This window comes from Amblyomma americanum, chromosome 2 (genome assembly GCF_052857255.1).
Source record: "Amblyomma americanum isolate KBUSLIRL-KWMA chromosome 2, ASM5285725v1, whole genome shotgun sequence".
In the NCBI taxonomy this organism is placed as follows: Eukaryota; Metazoa; Arthropoda; class Arachnida; order Ixodida; family Ixodidae; genus Amblyomma; species Amblyomma americanum.
Genome location: NC_135498.1, coordinates 94,617,676 through 94,640,862, shown reverse-complemented (window position 1 = coordinate 94,640,862; position 23,187 = coordinate 94,617,676). Strand labels below are relative to the sequence as shown.

Genomic DNA, 23,187 nt, shown 5'->3' with positions numbered 1-23,187 from the left:
ATTTCATAGAGCTCTCCTCACTTTCCCTTTAGACGCTTTCGCCTAACAGAGAAAAATTTGATAGAGCTCTCCTCACTGTCACTTGGCTTTCGCCTAACACAATAAAATTTGATAGAGCTCTCCTCACTGTCCCTTGGCTTTCGCCTAACACAATAAAATTTGATAAAGCTCTCCTCACTGCCCTTTTAGAGGCTTTCGCGTAACACAAAAAAATTTCATAGAGCTCTCCTCACTTTCCCTTTAGAGGCTTTCGCCTAACACAACAAAATTTGATAGAGCTCTCCTCACTGTCCCTTGGCTTTCGCCTAACACAATAAAATTTGATAAAGCTCTCCTCACTGCCCTTTTAGAGGCTTTCGCGTAACACAAAAAAATTTCATAGAGTTCTCCTCACTTTCCCTTTAGAGGCTTTCGCCTAACACAAAAAAAATTTCATAGAGCTCTCCTCACTTTCCCTTTAGAGGCTTTCGCCTAACACAACAAAATTTGATAGAGCTCTCCTCACTGTCCCTTGGCTTTCGCCTAACACAATAAAATTTGATAAAGCTCTCCTCACTGCCCTTTTAGAGGCTTTCGCGTAACACAAAAAAATTTGATAGAGTTCTCCTCACTGTCCCTTTAGAGGCTTTCGCCTAACACAAAAAAAATTTCATAGAGCTCTCCTCACTTTCCCTTTAGACGCTTTCGCCTAACACAGAAAAATTTGATAGAGCTCTCCTCACTGTCACTTGGCTTTCGCCTAACACAATAAAATTTGATAGAGCTCTCCTCACTGTCCCTTGGCTTTCGCCTAACACAATAAAATTTGATAAAGCTCTCCTCATTGCCCTTTTAGAGGCTTTCGCGTAACACAAAAAAATTTGATAGAGTTCTCCTCACTGTCCCTTTAGAGGCTTTCGCCTAACACAAAAAAAAATTTCATAGAGCTCTCCTCACTTTCTCTTTAGATGCTTTCGCCTAACACAGCAAAATTTGATAGAGCTCTCCTCACTGTCACTTGGCTTTCGCCTAACACAATAAAATTTGATAGAGCTCTCCTCACTGCCCTTTTAGAGGCTTTCGCGTAACACAAAAAAATTTCATAGAGCTCTCCTCACTTTCCCTTTAGAGGCTTTCGCCTAACACAACAAAATTTTTATAGAACTCTCCTCACTGTCCCTTGGCTTTCGCCTAACACAATAAAATTTGATAAAGCTCTCCTCACTGCCCTTTTAGAGGCTTTCGCGTAACACAAAAAAATTTCATACAGTTCTCCTCACTTTCCCTTTAGAGGCTTTCGCCTAACACAAAAAAAAAATTTCATAGAGCTCTCCTCACTTTCCCTTTAGAGGCTTTCGCCTAACACAACAAAATTTGATAGAGCTCTCGTCACTGTCCCTTGGCTTTCGCCTAACACAATAAAATTTGATAAAGCTCTCCTCACTGCCCTTTTAGAGGCTTTCGCGTAACACAAAAAAATTTCATAGAGCTCTCCTCACTTTCCCTTTAGACGCTTTCGCCTAACACAGCAAAATTTGATAGAGCTCTCCTCACTGTCACATGGCTTTCGCCTAACAATAAAATTTGATAGAGCTCTCCTCACTGTCACTTGGCTTTCGCCTAACACAATAAAATTTGATAGAGCTCTCTTCACTGCCCTTTTAGAGGCTTTCGCGTAACACAAAAAAAATTTCATAGAGCTCTCCTCACTTTCCCTTTATAGGCTTTCGCCTAACACAAGAAAATTTGATAGAGCTCTCCTCACTGTCCCTTGGCTTTCGCCTAACACAATAAAGTTTGATAAAGTTCTCCTCACTGCCCTTTTAGAGGCTTTCGCGTAACACAAAAAAATTTGATAGAGTTCTCCTCACTGTTCCTTTAGAGGCTTTCGCCTAACACAAAAAAAATTTCATAGAGCTCTCCTCACTTTTCCTTTAGACGCTTTCGCCTAACACAGCAAAATTTGATAGAGCTCTCCTCACTGTCACTTGGCTTTCGCCTAACACAATAAAATTTGATAGAGCTCTCCTCACTGCCCTTTTAGAGGCTTTCGCGTAACACAAAAAAATTTCATAGAGCTCTCCTCACTTTCCCTTTAGAGGCTTTCGCCTAACACAACAAAATTTTTATAGAACTCTCCTCACTGTCCCTTGGCTTTCACCTAACACAATAAAATTTGATAAAGCTCTCCTCACTGCCCTTTTAGAGGCTTTCGCGTAACACAAAAAAATTTCATACAGTTCTCCTCACTTTCCCTTTAGAGGCTTTCGCCTAACACAAAAAAAATTTCATAGAGCTCTCCTCACTTTCCCTTTAGAGGCTTTCGCCTAACACAACAAAATTTGATAGAGCTCTCCTCACTGTCCCTTGGCTTTCGCCTAACACAATAAAATTTGATAAAGCTCTCCTCACTGCCCTTTTAGAGGCTTTCACGTAACACAAAAATATTTGATAGAGTTCTCCTCACTGTCCCTTTAGAGGCTTTCGCCTAACACACAAAAAAATTTCATAGAGCTCTCCTCACTTTCCCTTTAGACGCTTTCGCCTAACACAGCAAAATTTGATAGAGCTCTCTTCACTGTCACTTGGCTTTCGCCTAACACAATACAATTTGATAGAGCTCTCCTCACTGTCACTTGGCTTTCGCCTAACACAATAAAATTTGATAGAGCTCTCCTCACTGCCCTTTTAGAGGCTTTCGCGTAACACAAAAAAATTTCATAGAGCTCTCCTCACTTTCCCTTTAGAGGCTTTCGCCTAACACAACAAAATTTGATAGAGCCCTCCTCACTGTCCCTTGGCTTTCGCCTAACACAATAAAATTTGATAAAGCTCTCCTCACTGTCACTTGGCTTTCGCCTAACACAATAAAATTTGATAGAGCTCTCCTCACTGCCCTTTTAGAGGCTTTCGCGTAACACAAAAAAATTTCATAGAGCTCTCCTCACTTTCCCTTTAGAGGCTTTCGCCTAACACAACAAAATTTTATAGAGCTCTCCTCACTGTCTCTTGGCTTTCGCCTAACACAATAAAATTTGATAAAGCTCTCCTCACTGCCCTTTTAGAGGCTTTCGCGTAACACAAAAAAATTTCATAGAGTTCTCCTCACTTTCTCTTTAGAGGCTTTCGCCTAACACAAAAAAATTTGATAGAGCTCTCCTCACTGTCCCTTGGCTTTCGCCTAACACAATAAAATTTGATAGAGCTCTCCTCACTGCCCTTTTAGAGGCTTTCGCGTAACACAAAAAAATTTCATAGAGCTCTCCTCACTTTCCCTTTAGAGGCTTTCGCCTAACACAACAAAATTTGATAGAGCTCTCCTCACTGTCCCTTGGCTTTCGCCTAACACAATAAAATTTGATAGAGCTCTCCTCACTGCCCTTTTAGAGGCTTTCGCGTAACACAAAAAAATTTCATAGAGTTCTCCTCACTTTCCCTTTAGAGGCTTTCGCCTAACACAAAAAAAAATTTGATAGAGCTCTCCTCCCTCACTGTCCCTTGGCTTTCGCCTAACACAATAAAATTTGATAGAGCTCTCCTCACTGCCCTTTTAGAGGCTTTCGCGTAACACAAAAAAATTTCATAAAGTTCTGCTCACTTTCCCTTTAGAGGCTTTCGCCTAACACAACAAAATTTGATAGAGCTCTCCTCACTGTCCCTTGGCTTTCGCCTAACACAATAAAATTTGATAGAGCTCTCCTCACTGCCTTTTTAGAGGCTTTCGCGTAACACAAAAAAATTTCATAGAGTTCTCCTCACTTTCCCTTTAGAGGCTTTCGCCTAACACAACAAAATTTGATAGAGCTCTCCTCACTGTCCCTTGGCTTTCGCCTAACACTATAAAATTTGATAGAGCTTTCCTCACTGCCCTTTTAGAGGCTTTCGCGTAACACAAAAAAATTTCATAGAGTTCTCCTCACTTTCCCTTTAGAGGCTTTCGCCTAACACAAAAAAAATTTGATAGAGCTCTCCTCACTGTCCCTTGGCTTTCGCCTAACACAATAAAATTTGATAAAGCTCTCCTCACTGCCCTTTTAGAGGCTTTCGCGTAACACAAAAAAATTTCATAGAGCTCTCCTCACTTTCCCTTTAGAGGCTTTCGCCTAACACAACAAAATTTGATAGAGCTCTCCTCACTGTCCCTTGGCTTTCGCCTAACACAATAACATTTGATAGAGCTCTCCTCACTGCCCTTTTAGAGGCTTTCGCGTAACACAAAAAAAGTTAATAGACCTCTCCTCACTGCCCCTTTAGAGGCTTTCGCCTAACACAAGAAAAAATTTGATAGACCTCTCCTCACTGCCCCTTTAGAGGCTTTCGCCTAACACAAGAAAAAATTTGATAGATCTCTCCTCACTGCCCCTTTAGAGGCTTTCGCCTTAATAATCGCGCTGAGAGGCTCGTGTGCCACGAAAATCGGCGCACATTTCTGTTAAGCCGGAGCGGCGCGAAGGAAGCTCGCACGCGCCGCAGCATAGACTGTTCGAGAATTTGGCTCTTTTCTGGAACCTCCGAGGAGAGCGGTCGAGTTTCTCCGTGCTCCCGCTGAAACGTCTCCCAATCATGGCGGCAATCACCTCCCAGCATCTGGCCTGAGCGTTCGCCACTGAGACGTAAGTTAGAGCGGCCCTCCTGGCTCTCCGAACCAACTCCGCACCTGGTGCAGACCAAATCACAAACTCCATGCTCCGTAATCTGGACGACCAATCGATCACCCAAATTACGCAATACTTCAACCAGTGCTGGAGGGAGGGTATCCTCCCGCACTCCTGGCGCCACGCGAAGGTAATATTCATACCCGAAGCAAACAAAACACTTACACTTCGAAACATTCGCACGATTTCGCTAACCTCATGCCTCGGAAAGCTCCTCGAGCATGTTGTGTTAGCGAGACTCACAACGCACATGGCGGAAAACAATCTATACCCGCATAGCATGGTGGGATTCCGCCCCATCTGTCCGCACAGGACGCCATGCTGCAACTCACACATGACATTTTTGACCCGCTTCTGCCTGGTCACACAAAGACAGTCTTAGCTTTGGATATGTCCAAAGCTTTTGATCACATCGAACATCAGGCGATCATGACTGCCCTATCTCCATTGAATGTGGGTGCGCGCACGTACACCTACATTCAAGCATTCCTCACTGACCGCACGGCTGAGATACATTTCGGACTTCTCTCTTCCCCCTCCTACACGCTTCAGAGTATCGAACCCCTCAAGGGTCCGTCCTCTCCCCCTTCCTTTTTAACATCACCCTCATCCCTCTCGCCTGAAAATTGGCAACTATTGCCCACCTTAAGCACACTCTTTATGCCGACGACATCATAATGTGGACCACCCACGGCAGTGACGGCGACATAGAGAACACCTTACAGGAACCAGCCACCCTAACCCAAACTTATGCACAGAACATCGGACTGTCTTTTTCCACAGAGAAGTCCGAACTGCTCCTCATCTAGCCTAAGAACCAACGAACCCCCCAATCCCCCATTGTCATCGAACTGAATGGGGACCCGGTACCGGAGGTGACACTCTCCGCGTATTCGGCCTGCATATACAGTTCGATGGAAAAAACACCATCACCCTCAAGAAACTCAAGCAGGTTTTAGGCGCGATATCGCATCTCACTCGCAGAGTTTCGGGCCGTCATAGAGGCTTGAAGGAGCGCGACCTTTGTCGCCTGATTCATGCCTTCGTCCTCAGCCATGTGCTCTACACTACCCCGTACCTTGAACTATCCAAACACGACATAAATTCTTTGGATGCCTTGATCCGCAAGGCATTCAAAGTTGCACTTCTTCTTCCCCTCAACACCCCCACAGACAGATTACTAGGCCTGGGCCTCCACAACACGATCGGGGAACTTGTGGAGGCCCATCGACAGGCCCAATACGTAAGGCTTACACAAAACTCCACTGGCCGGTATATCCTGGACTCCCTTGGAACCAGAATACCGGCCAACGACCCAACACTCCTCCCCATTCCTCGACCCCTTCACCGAGAGCTGGTCATCAACCCATTGTCAAAAAATGTGCATCCTTCCCACCATAAGCAGCGCCGCAGAGCCCGTGCGAAGGCACTCCACCGAGTGTACACTCCGAGCCGGACGCCGTATGGGTGGACGCCGCCTGCACGGGTGAGGTAGCAACCGCAGTCGTGGTGGACTCCTCTTCATCCGCCCTCCTCATACTACCTCTCCCCCCAGACACTGCCCTGGAGGCTGCACAGGAAGCCCGCCATCACCATTATCATCACCCGCACGGAAGCCCGGTACATTTTAACAGACTCAAAAACTGCAATTCTATATTTTGCGCGAGGCCGAGCCCACGTCCATGCTTTTGGCATTCTGGGATCGCCCGATGCACCCCCACCCCGCCATGTAGAGCTTATATGGGTGCCTGCGCACTCCGGGAATCCCGGAAACGAGGCCGCCAACCTTTTAGCCCGAGGTTCTTTAAACCGGGCTCAGGTGGCCTCGGATCGGGGATTCGCATGGGAGCGAATGCACTCTTTCAGCGAGATCACGCAGGCCTACAGAGCCTCGCGCCAGCTCTACCCCCTGCCTCACCCCTCCCAAGATAACAAACACGCAATACTCTGGCGCAAACTACAGACACACTCACTCCCCTGGCCCCTAACCCTAGCCCACTATCATCCCTCCTTCCCCACTCCTGCCTGCACCTTGTGCCCAGAACCCTTCGCCTCTTCTCTCCACATCCTCTCCCTCTGCCCGGCGGACCCTCCCCTGCGCGGCCTAGAGGGCCTCAAACCTGGTAGGGCTGGGAGACCCTGCTGCGCTCGGAGGACCCGGCCATGCTGTCGCTACCGGCCGGGCTGCCAGTGCTATGGACCTTAGGGACATAAACATTTGAGTGCAGTGGGGTCCTGCGGTGACCCAGGGGCGTGCCCTGATTCCCTCTCCAACAATGAAGTTTTTCTCTTTCGCGCGCGCCCCGTTTCCTGGATTACTAGCCCGCTGTGCCAACGACGCCTCCTCCTGTGTGCGCGCTCGCTCGCTCGCGCACGCTCCACCACGAAGGTGCAGGTGCAGGTAGAGATTCTTCACCCCCGCGACTATGACCCAAGGAACTGGACTCACGTGCTTAGTGTGCTCCCGCTCCAAGGACCTCTGTACGTCAACAAACCAGGAAACCGCAGCGCCTGTAAGCGGTGCCCTATGTCGCCTGCTGCAGGCCCTGACAAGTTGCACCTGCAAGCAACGCGCGCAGCGGTGCAGCGTTCGCGGAAGCAGCCGCCGCTCCCGGCTGCTGAATACAAGAACATCTCCAGGTCTCGAGGCGGGCTGCAGCTGGACCTGCTTCCGCCCCGACTACTACGAGAAACCATCCTCCAAGCGGCGTCCCTGCTTCAAGAACCAACGCGTACCCAAATAAGTGTTCATCCACTCAACAACACGTGCACAGTAAGCACACCCCTACAACCTACGCACTCGCGCTGGTTCGCGTAACCCAAATGCAAAACCAAGCCAAGGACTTCGCAGTCGCAGCTTATATAGCGCCACCGGACAGAGCGATACGCGGAGTCATCTCCAATGCGTACTGGAATGAGACTCCAACAGCACTCCTCCAGGACCTCAGCACCGGCAGCCGGGAAGCCCCCATCGTGGACGCCCGCCGAATGGTGGCCACACGTTCCATTCTACTCACCTTCCGTGCTAGACCTGTGCCACGCGCCATTCTTTATGGAGGAGCCCATCACAGGTGTACACCGTACCGAGGGCATATAGACGCCTGCCCGAACTGCCGCGTCCCAGGCCACAGGGCGGATGTGTGTGCCCATTCAAGATCTCATAAATGTCCCCGCTGCGGGAAATCCCATCCCAATGAAGATGTGCCCTCATGTACCCCCAGCTGCATTCTCTGTGGAGGCCCACATATGACTAGAACTGGGAACTGCAAAGCACGGGGCCGTATACTAGCCTCCCCGAGGAACGCTCTCAATCCTCCGTCTAAATCGCGGCTGTCTTGCCGTATCAACAAAGGACCGCCACCGGACGCAACTCGACAGCTTCCCGGTCAACTTCCAGAAACCGACAGAACAGCAGCAAAAACTCCTCGCGTTTCACTTGGACAGACCGCGTTTCCGGCAACGCCACCCGTCATCCCCCGCCACCCCAGTTCTCCCAAGAATATTCGAGAAACCAGGAACTCCTGGCCTTGCGCGACGAGGTAAGCCGTCTATCCTCCCTTTTAAGCACCCCCTCCCTTCACTGCCTACTCAACCCGCACCACTCTCGTTAACCCGACCTCCCCATCCTCAGATACTTCGAGCACCCCTCCTGCAAAGAAGCAGCGCACCTCACACGCCACACCGCCTCCCATACCCCTAGAAATAGACGCTTACTTCGCTGCACAGAATGCCAAATTTGACCACAAACTAAAAGATCTAGACGCTCGCCTTGAGGCCAGATCTAGTCACCTTGCCGCCACCCTGACCGAAAAACTTGAGCAGCACATGGACGCTATGCTTACCAAGATGATGGAGCCCATGAAATATAACATTACCCATCGCTTCACCCAAATTCAGACCACCTCTACTCCTCCCAGCCTACCTCCGCAAGTGCAAACTCCCTTTGCTGAACAACACATACCAATTGACACCAGTCTCACTCTCCTCCACAACACCTCTACTCTCCAATATGGCGGAGCGTAACACAAATTCTCTCCCCATTTTAACTCGGAACTGTCGCGGTTTCCGGGCCAAACGCGCCCCTCTTCAACTTCTCCTTCCCACCCTCACGCCCACTCCCCATACACCTCTCCAGGAGACTGCACACCCGGCAACCCTCCCCAGCTACACATCAATGCACTCAGACACCACTAGCAAACCCAGGGCGTCCACACATCCACCGCGGCCTCACCTACAAAACTCATCACATCACGTCTCAGACACCCTGCGTGATCACTGAGCTTATACATAACACACATACACTTGCTTCAATCTTTATAGCAAATATATACCACCCCCGTCCCAACCGATGCCCTCGTTAGAATTACTTCTGTGCGAGCTACGCCACCTAGCAGGGAAACACCCTCTACTAATCGGTTGGGACTTCAGCAGTCAACATACTGACTGGGGATACACAAACACGACACATCGAGGTCGCAGGCTATGGCTGCTCCTGCAGAACCTCCAACTCACTGTTCACAGCACGTTTCAGATGCCCACGCGGATCGGCAACAGCGTCAGCATGGACACCAGTCCAGACCTCACGCTGAGCCGCTACATCCGCGGTGTTACCTGGAACAGAACTCAACATACACTGGGCAGTGATCATTACATTATGCAAATCACTCTTCCGTACAAACCTCCCCGTCACTCTCATACAACACATAAACTGGTTAACTTGGATGCACTTCGCTCTGCACGCACCGCCCACCCATACACTCCCATCACAGACATCGACACCTGGATGCAATCACTCAAGCATGACGTTCACCACAACACTCAACGCATTGAAACGAGAACCGAAACCCCTACCCTGGACACACGCCAGCCCACCTCTGCGAGGCTTATCACAGACTCCTGTAACGGTATAAAGGCAATAAGTATAACAAGACACTTAGAAAGCGGCTGGCCACGCTGCAGACACAAAGCCAACAACACTCAGAGGAGCCCTGCCGATCCAACTGGGGACAGATATGTGACGGCATCGCCGGAAACCTGTCCAGCAAACGCGCATGGCAACTCCTCCGACAACTCATCGACCCCACAGACACCAAATCATCAACACAACACCACGTCACACGCCTCACACACCAACATATTGACGATCCCGAGGCCCTCATAAACGCACTTCAGAACACATACACCTCTCCGGGTGTATCCGCAAGGCGTTCAAAGTCGCACTTCATCTTCCCCTCAACACCCCCACAGACAGATTACTAGGCCTGGGCCTCCACAACACGATCGGAGAACTCGTGGAGACCCATCGACAGGCCCAATACATAAGGCTTACACAAACCTCCACAGGCTGGTATATCCTGGACTCCCTCGGAATCAGAATACCGGCCAACGACCCAACCCTCCTCCCCATTCCTCGATCCCTTCACCGAGAGCTAGTCATCAAGCCACTGCCAAAAACTATGCACCCCTCCCACCATGAGCAGCACCGCAGAGCCCGTGCGAAGGCACTCCACCGAGTGTACGGCTCCGAGCCGGACGCCGTATGGGTGGACGCCGCCTGCACAGGTGACGAAGCAACCGCAGTCGTGGTGGACTCCTCTTCATCCGCCCTCCTCACACTACCTCTCCCCCCAGACACCGCCCCAGAGGCTGCAGAGAAAGCCGTCATCACCATTGTCATCACCCGCACGGAAGCCCGGTGCATTTTAACGGACTCAAAAACTGCAATTCTATATTTTGCGCGAGGCCGAGCCCACGTCCCTGCTTTTGGCATACTGGCCTCGCCCGATGCACTCCCACCCCGCCATGTAGAGCTCATATGGGTGCCTGCGCACACCGGGTATCCTGGAAACGAAACTATTCCGAAGACTATTCCAAAACGCTTCTAGAAAAAAATAAATGCTGGAAACACCAACAAAGTGTCGTTTTTGCACTCACCGGCGAACCTGTTTCCGGCCACCTCTGTGCTATATTGTACTAAATGATACTTTCGTTATGTCGTTTCCTTCTTCATCCATTTTATCCAACGCCCCGATCCAACTGTGCGATCATTTCGCGATGGATCCCACCTTGTTCGACTTGCAAGGCGCCATACCGATTATCGATTTGAAACTAATATCCTCTAGCGGAGTCGATGATATAAATGGCAGTATAACTCGGAAAGCCAAAAAGTATAGGTTTATCATCATGAAATGCAAATTCTCACAATTGTATCATCATGGTGTACTACTGAAGACTGGAAGATGGCTGTGGTCATACCAGTACAGAAATTTAGCCGGAGATAAACAGAATCCATCTAGCCATTGACCCATATCTTTGATATCAGTAGAATGCAAAATAATGGTACATATATTTACACATCTTATTTTTCTGCAGGATAAGAATTTCTTCTCTTTAACAGAGCATTGCTTCCGAAATTTTTTCTCTTGCGAAGTTCAATTACTTTCCTTCAATTACTACTTGCACTTCTATTTGGACTTCGCTTTTTCATCTGACCTTATATTTATTGGCTTTGCTGAAGCATTCGATATAGTTTATAACTCACTGCTATCACATAAACTAAGTGTGCTGAACATTGACCCTGCACTTCTTAACTGGATAATAATAATAATAATAATAATAATAATAATAATAATAATAATAATAATAATTGGTTTTTGGCGCAATGAAAATGGCGCAGTATCTGTCTCATATATCGTTGGACACCTGAACCGCGCCGTAAGGGAAGGGATAAAGGAGGGAGTGAAAAAAGATAGGAACGAATAGGTCCGCAGTGGAGGGCTCAGGAATAATTTCGACCACCTGGGGATCTTTAACGTGCACTGACATCGCACAGCACACGGGCGCCTTAGCGTTTTTCCTCCATAAAAACGCAGCCGCCGCGGTCGGGTTCGAACCCGGGAACTCCGGATCAGTAGTCGAGCGCCCTAACCACTGAGCCACCGCGGCGGGGCTTAACTGGATCTGTGGATTTTTTCTTTTTTCTTCTCGTGTTGAATATGTCAGCAGTAATGACGCTGATTTCTCTACTGTATCACTGGTTCTGAGGTTCCTCAATGAAGAGCACTTGACCGCCTTACCTTTTTTTTTTCTTATACAACCTTTATCCTTAAAGATTCGAGACTGATTTATTTTCTTCTCTAGAAATGATTCCCCAGAACAGATGTTGGTGCGTATGTGTAGCGCCATCTTCTCCGGCTGGCCTGAGCTGTTTACGTTAATTGCTGTGGCAGCCGCTGGATGACACTACATGGAAAAAATACGCTGTCACTAGTCGTTTGCGCATTCTACTATGAGTGAATGAGGAGAGATGGACGTCCACCTCGAACAGCGTGTAAACATAAAATTTTATGTGAAGCTTGGCAATACAGCCACACAGATGTATGGGCTCCCTCGTGACGCTTACGGCAACGAGACATTATTGCGGGCGCGAGTTTTCGAGTGGCAGGAGGTTCGTTTCGAGGAGAACGTCGGTGGAAGACGACACAAGGCATGGGCGCCATTCAACCGCACGGAATGAAAACAACGTGGCTGGGATCAGAGAAATCGTACAGCAAGACTGCACCATTACAGTCCGCATGCTATCAGATGCTCTCGACATTAGTAAGACAACATGCCACCAAATTTTGCGTGAGAAACTGGGGAAACGAAAGCTGAATGCTAGACTTGTGCCGCACTCTCTCACACAGGACCAGGACACGCGGTCATCAGTGAGCGCTTATTCTCCCCCCGAGGCAGAGAAGGATGCTGCATTCGTCGACAGCATTATTGCTGACGACGCACCATGGTGTTTTTAATACTATCCTCAAACAAAGAGCCACCGCGCCAAATTACGGGCCACAAGCTCTCCGGCGTCGAGAAAGCTGCACCGATCGAAGACCAAAACAAATACGATGGTGATAGTTTTTTTCGATGCCAGAGGTGTCATACACCACTAGTTCGTCCGACAAGGGCAGACGGTGAATCAGGAATTTTATATCCGCGCGCTCCAACACATGCGTGATGCACTGTGACGCCGAAGCCTTCTCCACGATAACGCAAGGCCGCACATTGCTCTCAGCGTGACAGAATTTCTCGCCAAGCACAGCATTACTGTACTTCCCCATCCACCATACTCACCTGACCTCTCCCCATGCGCTTTTTTCCCGTTTCCTCGTGTGAAGAGAGCCCTAAAAGGTCGCTGGGTGGGTAGCATCGAGACCCTTCAAGACGCCACGGCAAGGGAGCTGACAGCCCTGCCAAAGGAGCGTTTTCCAACTGTTTCGAAGACCTCAAGAAGCGTTGGGAGCTGTGTATGGGCTGCAAGGAAGACTATTTCGAAGGGGTGCTGCACAAATGATTTCACTGATAAACGCATTTTTTAATGGACTCATGTCTCATGCTTTTCAGACAAAGGTTGTATATTGCTGTGAATTGCCGTTCCCCTTTGCAGTGTACTCTGTATCCTGAGAGTAAAATAAATAAATAACTATTCCTTGCCAAGGAGCATGCCCTGAGGAGGGGAGGGCGAATGAAAAAGAGAGCTAACTGCCCCCTCCCCCATTTTGAAAACTCGTTGTCTAAGCCTGAAGGAGGAAATTAGATCTAACTCGGCAGATAGAAGTCTCTTACCAGGATGCGCTTCCGTATCCCTCCTACAACATTCTACCTGGACTCGTCTGGTTTGGCGCTTTTTCCCGCCTAAGCATTTTGCCGCAAACCCGAATTTATACACCACTTTTGGTTGTATTGACGCTGCTTCACTTTGGTTGAGCCACAGGTCTCTTTGTTCCACGGTTCAAACTTTCTTGCTGGAACCTCATGGACTTTATTGCTAAACCTTGTAATATTTTCTTCCTGTAATATCATTCCGGTGTCAGTTTAATTTATCTTTTTATTTTTTTATCGGTCTTAATTTTTTTAAGTTCATGCCATACTTGAATTAGAACCCACCGGTGTTCCACGCTCACTTTCCTTTCGTCTGCCTTCATTTCTTTGTTTTTTAATTACTATGATTTTCCCTATATGCCTCGTAAATATACAGATGAATATCGATCTATGACTGCCGATTCTTGGCCGATACCTCAGTGTGGGTATGTGCCATCTTTTGCTAGGCAAACAACCTGTGAGTCGCCGCCTGTGTCTTGGACAATCAATCCCCCGCAGTGTGTGTGCGCCATCATCTTCCTGAGAACAACGACCACTACTTCTCTGAAGTCTCGCACGAGCCAGCAGCGAGAGGCGACAACAAAGAAGAAGACCAGATCCCTTCCAGCCTCCGATGAGGCCTTCCGTTTGAGGCCTTCCTTCCTTCCTCCGATCAGCCATGTCCATCAACCCCCTCCAGCCACAAGGCCAGCCCGCGGCCGGTGCCGCACGTCCTGCTGGCGTGCCGCAGGGCTTGCTTCCGACCCAGGTGACCTCCGGGCAATTCGGGCCGTTCTACGCGGCGGCGCCGCAGCCGGGACCAGTGGCTGGTGTGCAGCAGCTCCCGGGCGCCGCACTGCCTGGACAGCGACTGGCCGCCCCTTTGCAGCAGCCGTATTTGTTGCCACAGCAGCAGCAGCAGCAGCAGCCATCGCAGCTGCAGTTCCAGCAACAGCCGCTTCAACAGCAACAGCCGCTTCAACAGCAACAGCTGCAGTTTACGCAACAGCAACAACTTCAACAGCTTCAGCTACAACAGCAGCAGCAATCGCAACTGCAGTTTCCGCAACAGCAGCTTCAACAGCAACAACTACAGCAGCAACAACTGCAACAGCTGCAGCTTCAGCAGCAGCAGCTGCAGCAGCAGCAGCAACAGCCCGCCACGTTCCAGATCCCACCTGGCGCTACTTATCCTGGAGCGCCGCCGCCGATCACCTATCCAGGAGCACCAGGAGGTAAAAGATCAAAGATATTAAACTAGAACGAAGGCGTCGGGTTGTAAGGGGGTTCAGAATAGGGGGCGTGTCTACAGGCACCATATTGTTGAGAGTGACGCGCCATGTCTTCGCTCTTTCAAAAGATTCGGTTAGTGACCACATTAGCCTTTGTACCTGCCTTGTAACCATGGCTCAGGGTTCCTTTTACACTGCCTACTGACGGTGTCGTAATCCGCGGCCCAGGGGTCACGTGACGTCTCAGTTCCTCTCCGAGACGCTTGCGGTTGAGCCGCGAGTGCAGCATGGTGAAATACAATGCGAATGCTTAATCTTGCTATCGCTACTTGTAATTGTGAAGCTCGGAGGAGTGGCGATAAACGCTTCAATCATGCGTGTGCGTTTCATCCCTGCGCAAGGCAGGCGCGGACCTCGCAAAGCAGATGTGGGACGTCACGTGACACCTGGTCCGCTGGCCAATGGTCCGTCTGGGGAACCGACCTTAACCGACGCGTAGTGCCGAAGCGAGTCGTCTGCGGTGACTGCTTTTAATACTCTGGCATTAGAAGGGTCTGTGCAAGCGAACACTGCGACAGCCGCCACGCCTGGCGCCTGGCATAACGAACCTCAGTGTGCCACCTCGTATAAAACGAACTTTACTGTGTTAACCTCGTGTAGAACGAATCTAAGTATGCCTCCGCGGATATACCAAATTTTCGTGTTTTAACCTCTGATGTAACGAACCTAACTGCACCATCTCGGATAAAATGAACTTAGTGTGTCGACCTCGGATATGCTAACACATTGAACCGATACAGCAGAGATCGCCTAAGAGTTTTTTCGGGCCGACGCCAGCAGTTTTGTACTCAGTTTTAAGTGGCTGGGCTATATAGATTTCCACGTGAAAATGCACGCATTTTTAAAGTTGGAATTACGTGCTTGACCTCTGAAGCACTTGAGGAAGATTCGCTTTGTTTCTTTGCATTTCGTCAAAAAACCTCCGTAATGTGCTCGCGAAGTATTGAAATGGTCGATTTCGGCCCTTCTGCATTTTAGTAACGCTCTCGGAAATAACTCTTGCTTCAACGTGAGCTGATCCGTCGAGATGATAGTGATAGTTACTGCTTCTATCCTAAGCGGAACGCAAGCAACTGTGCTGTCGGTTTTCCTCGTTCGTGTATATCTCAAGGTGGGACTATACGCGGCGCTTTAACGACAGTGTGATTCTGGAAAGAAAAATAATGGCAGAAATTCCCGTATGTATGCCAACGCACGTACAGTCGTGAGCAATATGAGAGGGAATAATCTGTGGGGCGAAAATCCGAAGTTTCTGGTTATTTCCGCGGTAAATTTGAGAATGCCTTGCACAGCAGCGCTGCTCGTGCTTTGCACACCTTTGCACATAAATGTGGCGTCAATCGTATAAACCGGACGGGGTACTGATCCGGGGCAAAGAAATGGAAATCAGCTACTCTGGACAGCGAAAACTCCCTCCCTATGGCGCGCCGGCCCATTTCGGGGAAGCAATCAGGTGCAGTGTTGGAGACTTCTTGAGTAAGGATAAAGACGCAGCAGATAAATAACCAACACGGGAGGATTATGCTGAGACGAACGCAGTGACATCTTTGACGACATCATTCACCTATACTAGCAAAGTGAGGGAAACACCGCTCTGGAGTACATGATTTAACAACCGCGGGGAGTTCAGATTCAGGCTTATAACTAGGATATTAGCAGCGCAGACAGTTTTCAACCTTGGAACGCCATAACCTGCCCCAGAGCGAAGGAGGTGCATTTGACCAGGTACGTATATCCGGGCGCATTCTTATGCCCTCTGCTGAGTTGATGGTCTCTTTGCGTCTCGATTCATGTTCACGCGCTTACGTAGCATCGAGGGGAATGAAACGCCGTAATGGGCATCATGGAGGACTACACAGCCCTTGTTTGTATATTTTGCATACCTTCAATTGCGCACACATTGTGCGAAGAGTGGACAGGCTACTACAGTTACGAAAAAAAAAAGATAAAAGCGTAATGTGCTGAAGCATGCGCTAGAAGTTCTGAAAAAAGGGCACTAGTGGCTGAAGCCAAAGCAGGCGCCTTTGCTACCTGTCACACCCTGTGCATTGGTCCTTGCAGTGCAGCAGGCACTGCCCGGTGCGGCACCCCTGGCGCCTCAGGTACCCTTCGCACCCCAACAGCAAGCGCCCTTCGCGGGCGTCCCGCTACAGGCCCCTCCACCCGGCACCGCACCAGGTGTGCCCTTGCCCCCGCAGGGCATCGGGCTACCCGGGGCGCCGTACCAGACAGCACCCCTGGCTCCGGGTTACATCGGCCAGCAGCCCTTGGGGACCATTCCTCAAGCGGGTGTGGCACAGCCGGCCTTGCCAGTGAACGCCCTGGCCGGGCTGGACCCTGGTACGGAGCGCGTACCAATGCGCGTCATTTGGTCGTGTAGTTCAAGTCTGTAAAACTGGGCAAGCGATGATTACTGAATATCGTTCGCAGCACTAGAGACACAGGAGACAGGACTCGGATGCAACAACACGAGGAAACGCGAACATTGAAGCAGCTGAAGTCTAAATGAAGGGGGGGGGGGGGATGAATACGTGATGATGTTGGCCTGTGTAGAAATGACACGTACCCACAACGTGAGTTAGGCCAAAGCCCGAAAAAACAGACGGAGTTCCTACCGTCACAGAAGTCGTACTATCATAAAAATCTGCTCACCTGTCTTACCGGCTTCTTTCTCCTCGATCATCAAGTGTCAATTTCGAATAATAATATAGTTACCGGTCTGTTTACGCGTCCTGTGCCTTGTTTCTATAGCGTCGAAAAATCTTCAAGCTCACCCCAACTACCCTGTGCGCAACTTTTGCCATGTTTGAGCACCGATGGGGTGAGGTACGAGACAAGTGCAAGATATCTATGCGTGGCAACATGGCGCTGAGGGCTGCGAGAGACAGGTATGAATAGCGCTGTGAAGGAGGGTGTTCTCGCCATTCAAAAGTGGTGATGTCGGCCCTGAGCCGCACGTATACATCGTGCTCGTTGCACAACTTTTCTGCGTGGTTTACGTCGCTTCTCTGGCTGCCTAAAAGCGACCTGCTGAAGTGGTTTGGTGAGAAAATGAGGTTTTGTTCGAGTGTGCAGTTAAATACCGATTTTCCATTCGTACATTGCGATGTGCAGTCCAAGCGAGACGAGGCTACAGTAACCGGTTAAAGCAGCCGAACAGCAACGTCCTTGACAATACGTATCCGAATTTGTGTTTAGGACACTCATCAGGGAATGTTTGTGTTCTCTGAAACGTGTGTTATGCACGTCCCGTTTGTACAGTATATTCGTGCCCAGATGTCACGGCCTGCAGAGGTAGCTCGCTTCGATAAGCATTCGTGAACACTTCTCTGCAGAGCGAGAGCGTTACTTAAACAGGAGCCACGTGCCAACACAATAGCAGTTTTAATCCCCTTCTAATGACCCGGATTGAAATTCTGCGGGATTTCTAACTTCTGTACTCGTAAAGAGGTTAAACACATGTGGTGCGTTACTAATTCAAAACCTCAAATAACTGCAACAACTTATTACCACGGCCCTCGGAGACGTGCATGTTACGTCTCTTTTTTCGTACCCCGCGCCACCGCCACATCCAGCCCGGCCGTGGCACGTGACAAGCTGGTCACGTGACATGCTGGTCGAAGGATCACATACGCTGGTAGACGCAAATGCAAGCACTGCTCTTGGGTTTCGGTTCGGGCAGTGAAAACTGGCCATGTTCTTTTCCCGGCAGTTCGGACGAGAATGGAGTTTTTGAAAATCTAAAAATCGGAATAGATATCAGCAATGTCGAGCTACAAATCTCAGTATAAACGAGCAGCCCAACCTTAATGCTTAAAAAGTTAAATTTAGCTATAAGGCTTGCAATTAACACGTCCATGGTGTTTTCTGGTGGCCACCACAGGCGACAATATCGCAGCGAAGTATACGCTGTTTTAGCTCACGAGACACTTTTAAAAATGTATAATATATTTTGGTGAAGCACGCTGTATGTCCACTATTAGAAGGGCCGGCAACGAAGGCCTTGACGCAGGCCTACAGCTGTAGAATCTGAAGTTATTAGTGTTTCAAGAAATCTTTCTTAAAGCTATGTCGTTTGAGGATTAACTCTTAAGATGCCTACTGATATACTCGTGGTGCAACACTGATTAACCTTTTTTTTCTGCCTTCCCGTCATGAAGGGAGCCTCACCGTGGACAACATCTTACAAGTCCTGTCACAAAGAGGTAATATTGCACCATCACAATACACCGTCGCATTTCGATGTTTTAAATTGAACAGTGCCGGAAATGTGTTCGAAACATGCCCATTTCAAATCAATAGAACCCCGATCGCTATGAGGGGCTGGTACACAGCATTGTGCGGACAACCGTATTGTATACGTGTTTGCGCACTTCGATCTTTTCCGGCCATATTCGGCGCCACAACATCGGTGTTCGCCGTTTTTCCGTGGCCGCCAAAATAAACCAATTCAGGGCCGCAACGGATGCGTGGGAGAAGGAAGCTTAGCGGTGAACGCCATTCTTGACACGCCTACAATCGCCAAGACAGTGACACGTCATCGTACGTAGTGAGCACTGGGAAGCAGGTGGTCACGGGCGATACTGGCAGACCACACGCGCACAGCGACAAAGTAGCGCAGTGACGTCATCCGCTGTTACGGTTAGTGGCACGCGGCCGCTTGCTGCTGCGCCTTCCAGTGGGCTGCAATGTGTCGAGCAGAAAGTCCAGCAGCAGTCTTGAATGCAGTCGTCCTACCTCGACAGAATTAGCCTCTGCTGACTCCAATTCGAGATTAGCCCTTTTTTGTGTGTTCTATTCACCACCATCCACAGTCGCGGCTAACGGCATGCCGCCGGCGCCCTCTGCTCGATGGTTGCGCTTATGTTAAGCGCAGCGACACTGAACTGACGCTTGCCAGTATTTACCTCCACTAACAATCAAGGCTACATTGTATTCCCTCGATCTTGCACTGGACACAAATCTATGTCTTGGTTACTCTTAACTGACCGCATGTGTAATTCAAACGCAGCCCGTTAAATCGCGCACGACGAAGACAGAGTGCTGTATGGTCGCGTGCACTGCGCAGGCATCGACTGGCGTCGCATCATCGAAGACCCGAGCTACGCTCCCAACCTGTTCGCCTCCCAACTCGAGAGCGAAGAGACGGCCTCCGAAGAGGAGGAGAGTGACGAAGAAGGTGAGGCCTCTGCAGCGGAGAAGCTGCTGCCAAATGGAGGGTGGCATAGCTGAGAAAGTGGGTTCCGGGTTGTCCACTCGTCTGGATCTCACTATCGGGGAACTGCCTCTGTGGTGGTCACCAAGCGTGCACTGCCGCTGCCCCAAGCGGGTACATTTATGAAAACTAGTCACTGTTGTCACTGAACCGGTTGCGGTAGACACTGAGTAGTTGATTGGCTAATGACTAAGCACATTCAAAGCGCATCGCTGCTGCGCACACTAATTCATGTTGGAAAGAAGCACCAACACACGAGAATTCGCACCCCAGCCGCCACTGAAGCTTAGTTCCCACTGATTATTTCTCTTTCGCACGCTGAGCTGCGGCAACTGTATTCCCGCAAACTTCCTAAGCTCATCTGCTTATCTGACTCTCTGCGCTGCCTCCTGCCAACTTTGCCTTGTTTTGCAATCCACTCGGTTACCCTTAACGACCATCAGATATCTTGCCATCGCAATACGCACCCAACCCAAGCCTGTTTTTTTCTTGTTGACCTCGACTAGCATGCCCTTAACCCGCGTTCTTTCCCTGACTCAATCTGGTCTATTCGTGTAGAGGTATAATTTTCTTTTCTGCAACTTGCTGCGCTGCACGCCATTTGCCGATGTTGATGTCACAATGGTGCATCTGATGCAAGCAGATAGCTTGACTAAATTTATCTAAATTTTTTCGCCCCTTTTGAGTGGTTGTAAGGGACACTGAAATGAAATGAGAAATGCGAGCCGCCACATTACAGTTAGACGTGATGCTGATGTGATGCATTGTTGTCTCCTATTTTCAGAAAGCGGCTCCGACGAGGAAGAAGGCACGTGTGCACTTCTTATTTGAATACCCCTGAATGCACGCGGGATATAACGGAAAGAACCTTCACAAAACGCAAGCAATTCGCTACGAGCCCCATTCCAGGGCACTTGTTTTCTATAGCGATGGAAGTTGCTCCCCAAATGTGCTTTACTTCTTTTTCCCAATTTTTCTAACAACATTATCTTTTTATCCTGTTGTTTACTGCTTGAGCCATCTTTGTTTTTATTTTCCTGACGAATGCCAGCTGATTTAAGGAAGAACTTGATTTTGGTTTAAAAAATGCCATAGAATCTTTCGGTTAGAGCTACGTTTGTCACTTGCTGCCGTGACACTGCCTCGTTTGTCACTGCCACTTTCAACAATCGCGAGTAAGTGCCCGCCAAATGTTAGCGGATTAATTTCTACTGTCACAGAACGTTGGTTTGCTGCTGCTTTATTCATTTTTTGCCGTTGCTGTTGCTTCTCCACCAGCTGGCGACAAGCAACCGGAAGCACTTGGTGCTGGCGAAGCTGCTGCCTCCAAGGGAGCCAAGGGTTAGTTAGAAATCTTGGAATCATAGAATTACTGCACCAGCACACATCCCTATTCTTTTAGTTACTCTGACGGCGTACAGAGGGCAAAAAAGGAGAAAAAGGAAGAAAAACAAGACATGAGACTTTTCCAGAGGGCTACGTCGAATTTCGATGGAGGCGAAATTCTAGAGGGCCGTATACTGTGGGATGTCAGTGCACGTTAAAGAACCCCAGGAGATAGAAATTCGTAGAGCCCTTCACGACGGTGTCCCTCGCATCCTGACTCGCTTTTGGACGTTATGTCCTCATAAACAATTCCCCAAGGCAGCCGTGGGTAGGCTAAGTGGCTCAGAAACGCTCCTTTCAAACAGTAGTGAAATTTATACCGTTTCTGGCTGGATGAGGTAGCGGGGAGCCAACAAGACACCTATTTTCCGCTTGCCACTGGCTGTTACCTTTGTTCATGAACTACGGATACAGAAAAAACTATTAGTAAGAACATCGCCGCTAGCGTGATGACGTAGTATATCTTCCTCCTCAATTTTGTAATGTTGGTTTCGAGTATCGCATTTAAGCTAGGGGTCAGCAACATCAAGCTGACCCAAGGACACGATTGCTGCCAAAATTAAAATTCCCTTATGTAAGCGTTTGTACCAAAACAATCGCAATGACGTCAGTAATGTTCGAAGGGGAGAGCGATGATACAAGACGGCCTCAACGAAGGCGCTCTTGTGATAGAGAGGACTCTCAGTGGAAGCAGATCTACGAAAAACCTTTGCATGTCCCTTTATAACGGCTTTCACTGCCGCAGCACTAAACACAGCTCCCATTTTCGAACCTCACAACTGGAATGACTCTGTTGCTGTTGTTTATACATGACTATGTTCCGTCCACGTTTGTCATCGCGAATTTGGGCTCTCGGCCAGCATTCAGCAGATTTGAAACCATGCAGCACATCCAGCGTTCAATATTCACAGTAGGCAGTGATCATTTGGTCCAAGGGGTGTAGTATCTTGTAATTATGCTGGGAGTAAGCACAAGCAAATTCGCTTCGAATCAGAAGGCACAAATTGCAAACAGAAAAATTCACAGGAATTCCTTATGGCACACACCACGGAGTTAGAAGTGGACTCCCTGGCGTGCTGTATAGGGATACCACCAACCTAAGCATATATCAATCACGTTTATACAGGGATAATCATAACAGCTCGGCCAAAGTGGCCAACTAACCAGAGAGCATGCAAGCATCACCGCTGACTCCCCGTCACTCAAATTTTACTTCTGCCACCCTGTTGTTCCATTCCTCCCTCCTGCAGGTTAGTTCGTTTCCTTTCTCTTCCACCCAGCTGGCGTGTTATGTTTGCGTCGTCGAAACGACTCTGTACATCATAACTAATGTCGACCCGATACTGGCGTCAGTGCAGTTGAAATGAGGTTTTTCATGCGAAACTTAGGAGGTCCCTGACGGACACAACTTTCCGCCGTCGGTATCTATGAGAACACTGCACCTGTCAAACGTGGCAGGTGCTGCTTAGAGTTCGCGCTTCCCTGCCTCCTGCTATAACAGCGGCTAGAACGAAACACTGGCTATAATAACGCACCGGCTACAATGAAATACCGGCTCTAATGAAACACCAATGATGGCAACTTGGCAAGGACAATTTAATGACAGGTGATAGTGAATGGGTTTTAATCAAGATACCGACTTGGAGAAGTTACAAGTAGCGGTAGCGGTCCTCCTGGTACAGTTCTTTCTCCAGGCTGCAGAACGATAGCACAAAGGAAGAAAAGGTAAAAAAGAATGCTCTCGCATTTCCTCCGCATCAATCCAATGGGCCTCCCCTCTCAATTTTTTGCATACCTTTTACGTCCCATAACCACTGGGCACAGATTAGTCAGTGTGGTATGGCGCTGACAGAAAGGAAACATGAGTGCTTCCATACCCTTATGTGATAGCGCGCTGCGCGTTTCCGGATGGCTGCTATCTCCGGCAGCATCTTCCCTTTGAGGCACCCCGGAGGCGCTAGAGCAAGAGACTGTATGGCGCCAGGAATTGTCGGATGTCGATGGCTAATGCTCATTAAAGGTCCAAATGCCGAGCACC

The 23,187-nt window shown here is 49.1% G+C and overlaps 1 protein-coding gene and 1 pseudogene across 1 annotated transcript; both read left to right on the top strand.

The window, feature by feature from the left end:
• The window catches only part of LOC144119904 (uncharacterized), a 47,194-nt pseudogene that overhangs the window by 9,028 nt on the left and 14,979 nt on the right, over positions 1-23,187 (top strand).
• Positions 13,876-21,109, top strand: LOC144118420 (uncharacterized). The gene is made up of 6 exons (XM_077651361.1): positions 13,876-14,491; positions 16,610-16,888; positions 18,709-18,753; positions 19,617-19,727; positions 20,548-20,571; positions 21,042-21,109. Exons 1-6 carry the CDS (start codon positions 13,936-13,938, stop codon positions 21,107-21,109), a joined length of 1,083 nt encoding a protein of 360 aa, XP_077507487.1. The 5' UTR covers positions 13,876-13,935.

Coding starts and splice junctions, on each gene's coding strand:
- LOC144118420 (XM_077651361.1), top strand. CDS start 13,936: ATGTCCATCAACCCCCTCCAGCCACAAGGCCAGCCCGCGGCCGGTGCC. Junction 14,492..16,609: donor CTATCCAGGAGCACCAGGAG/GTAAAAGATCAA, acceptor TGGTCCTTGCAG/TGCAGCAGGCACTGCCCGGT. Junction 16,889..18,708: donor CCTGGCCGGGCTGGACCCTG/GTACGGAGCGCG, acceptor CCCGTCATGAAG/GGAGCCTCACCGTGGACAAC.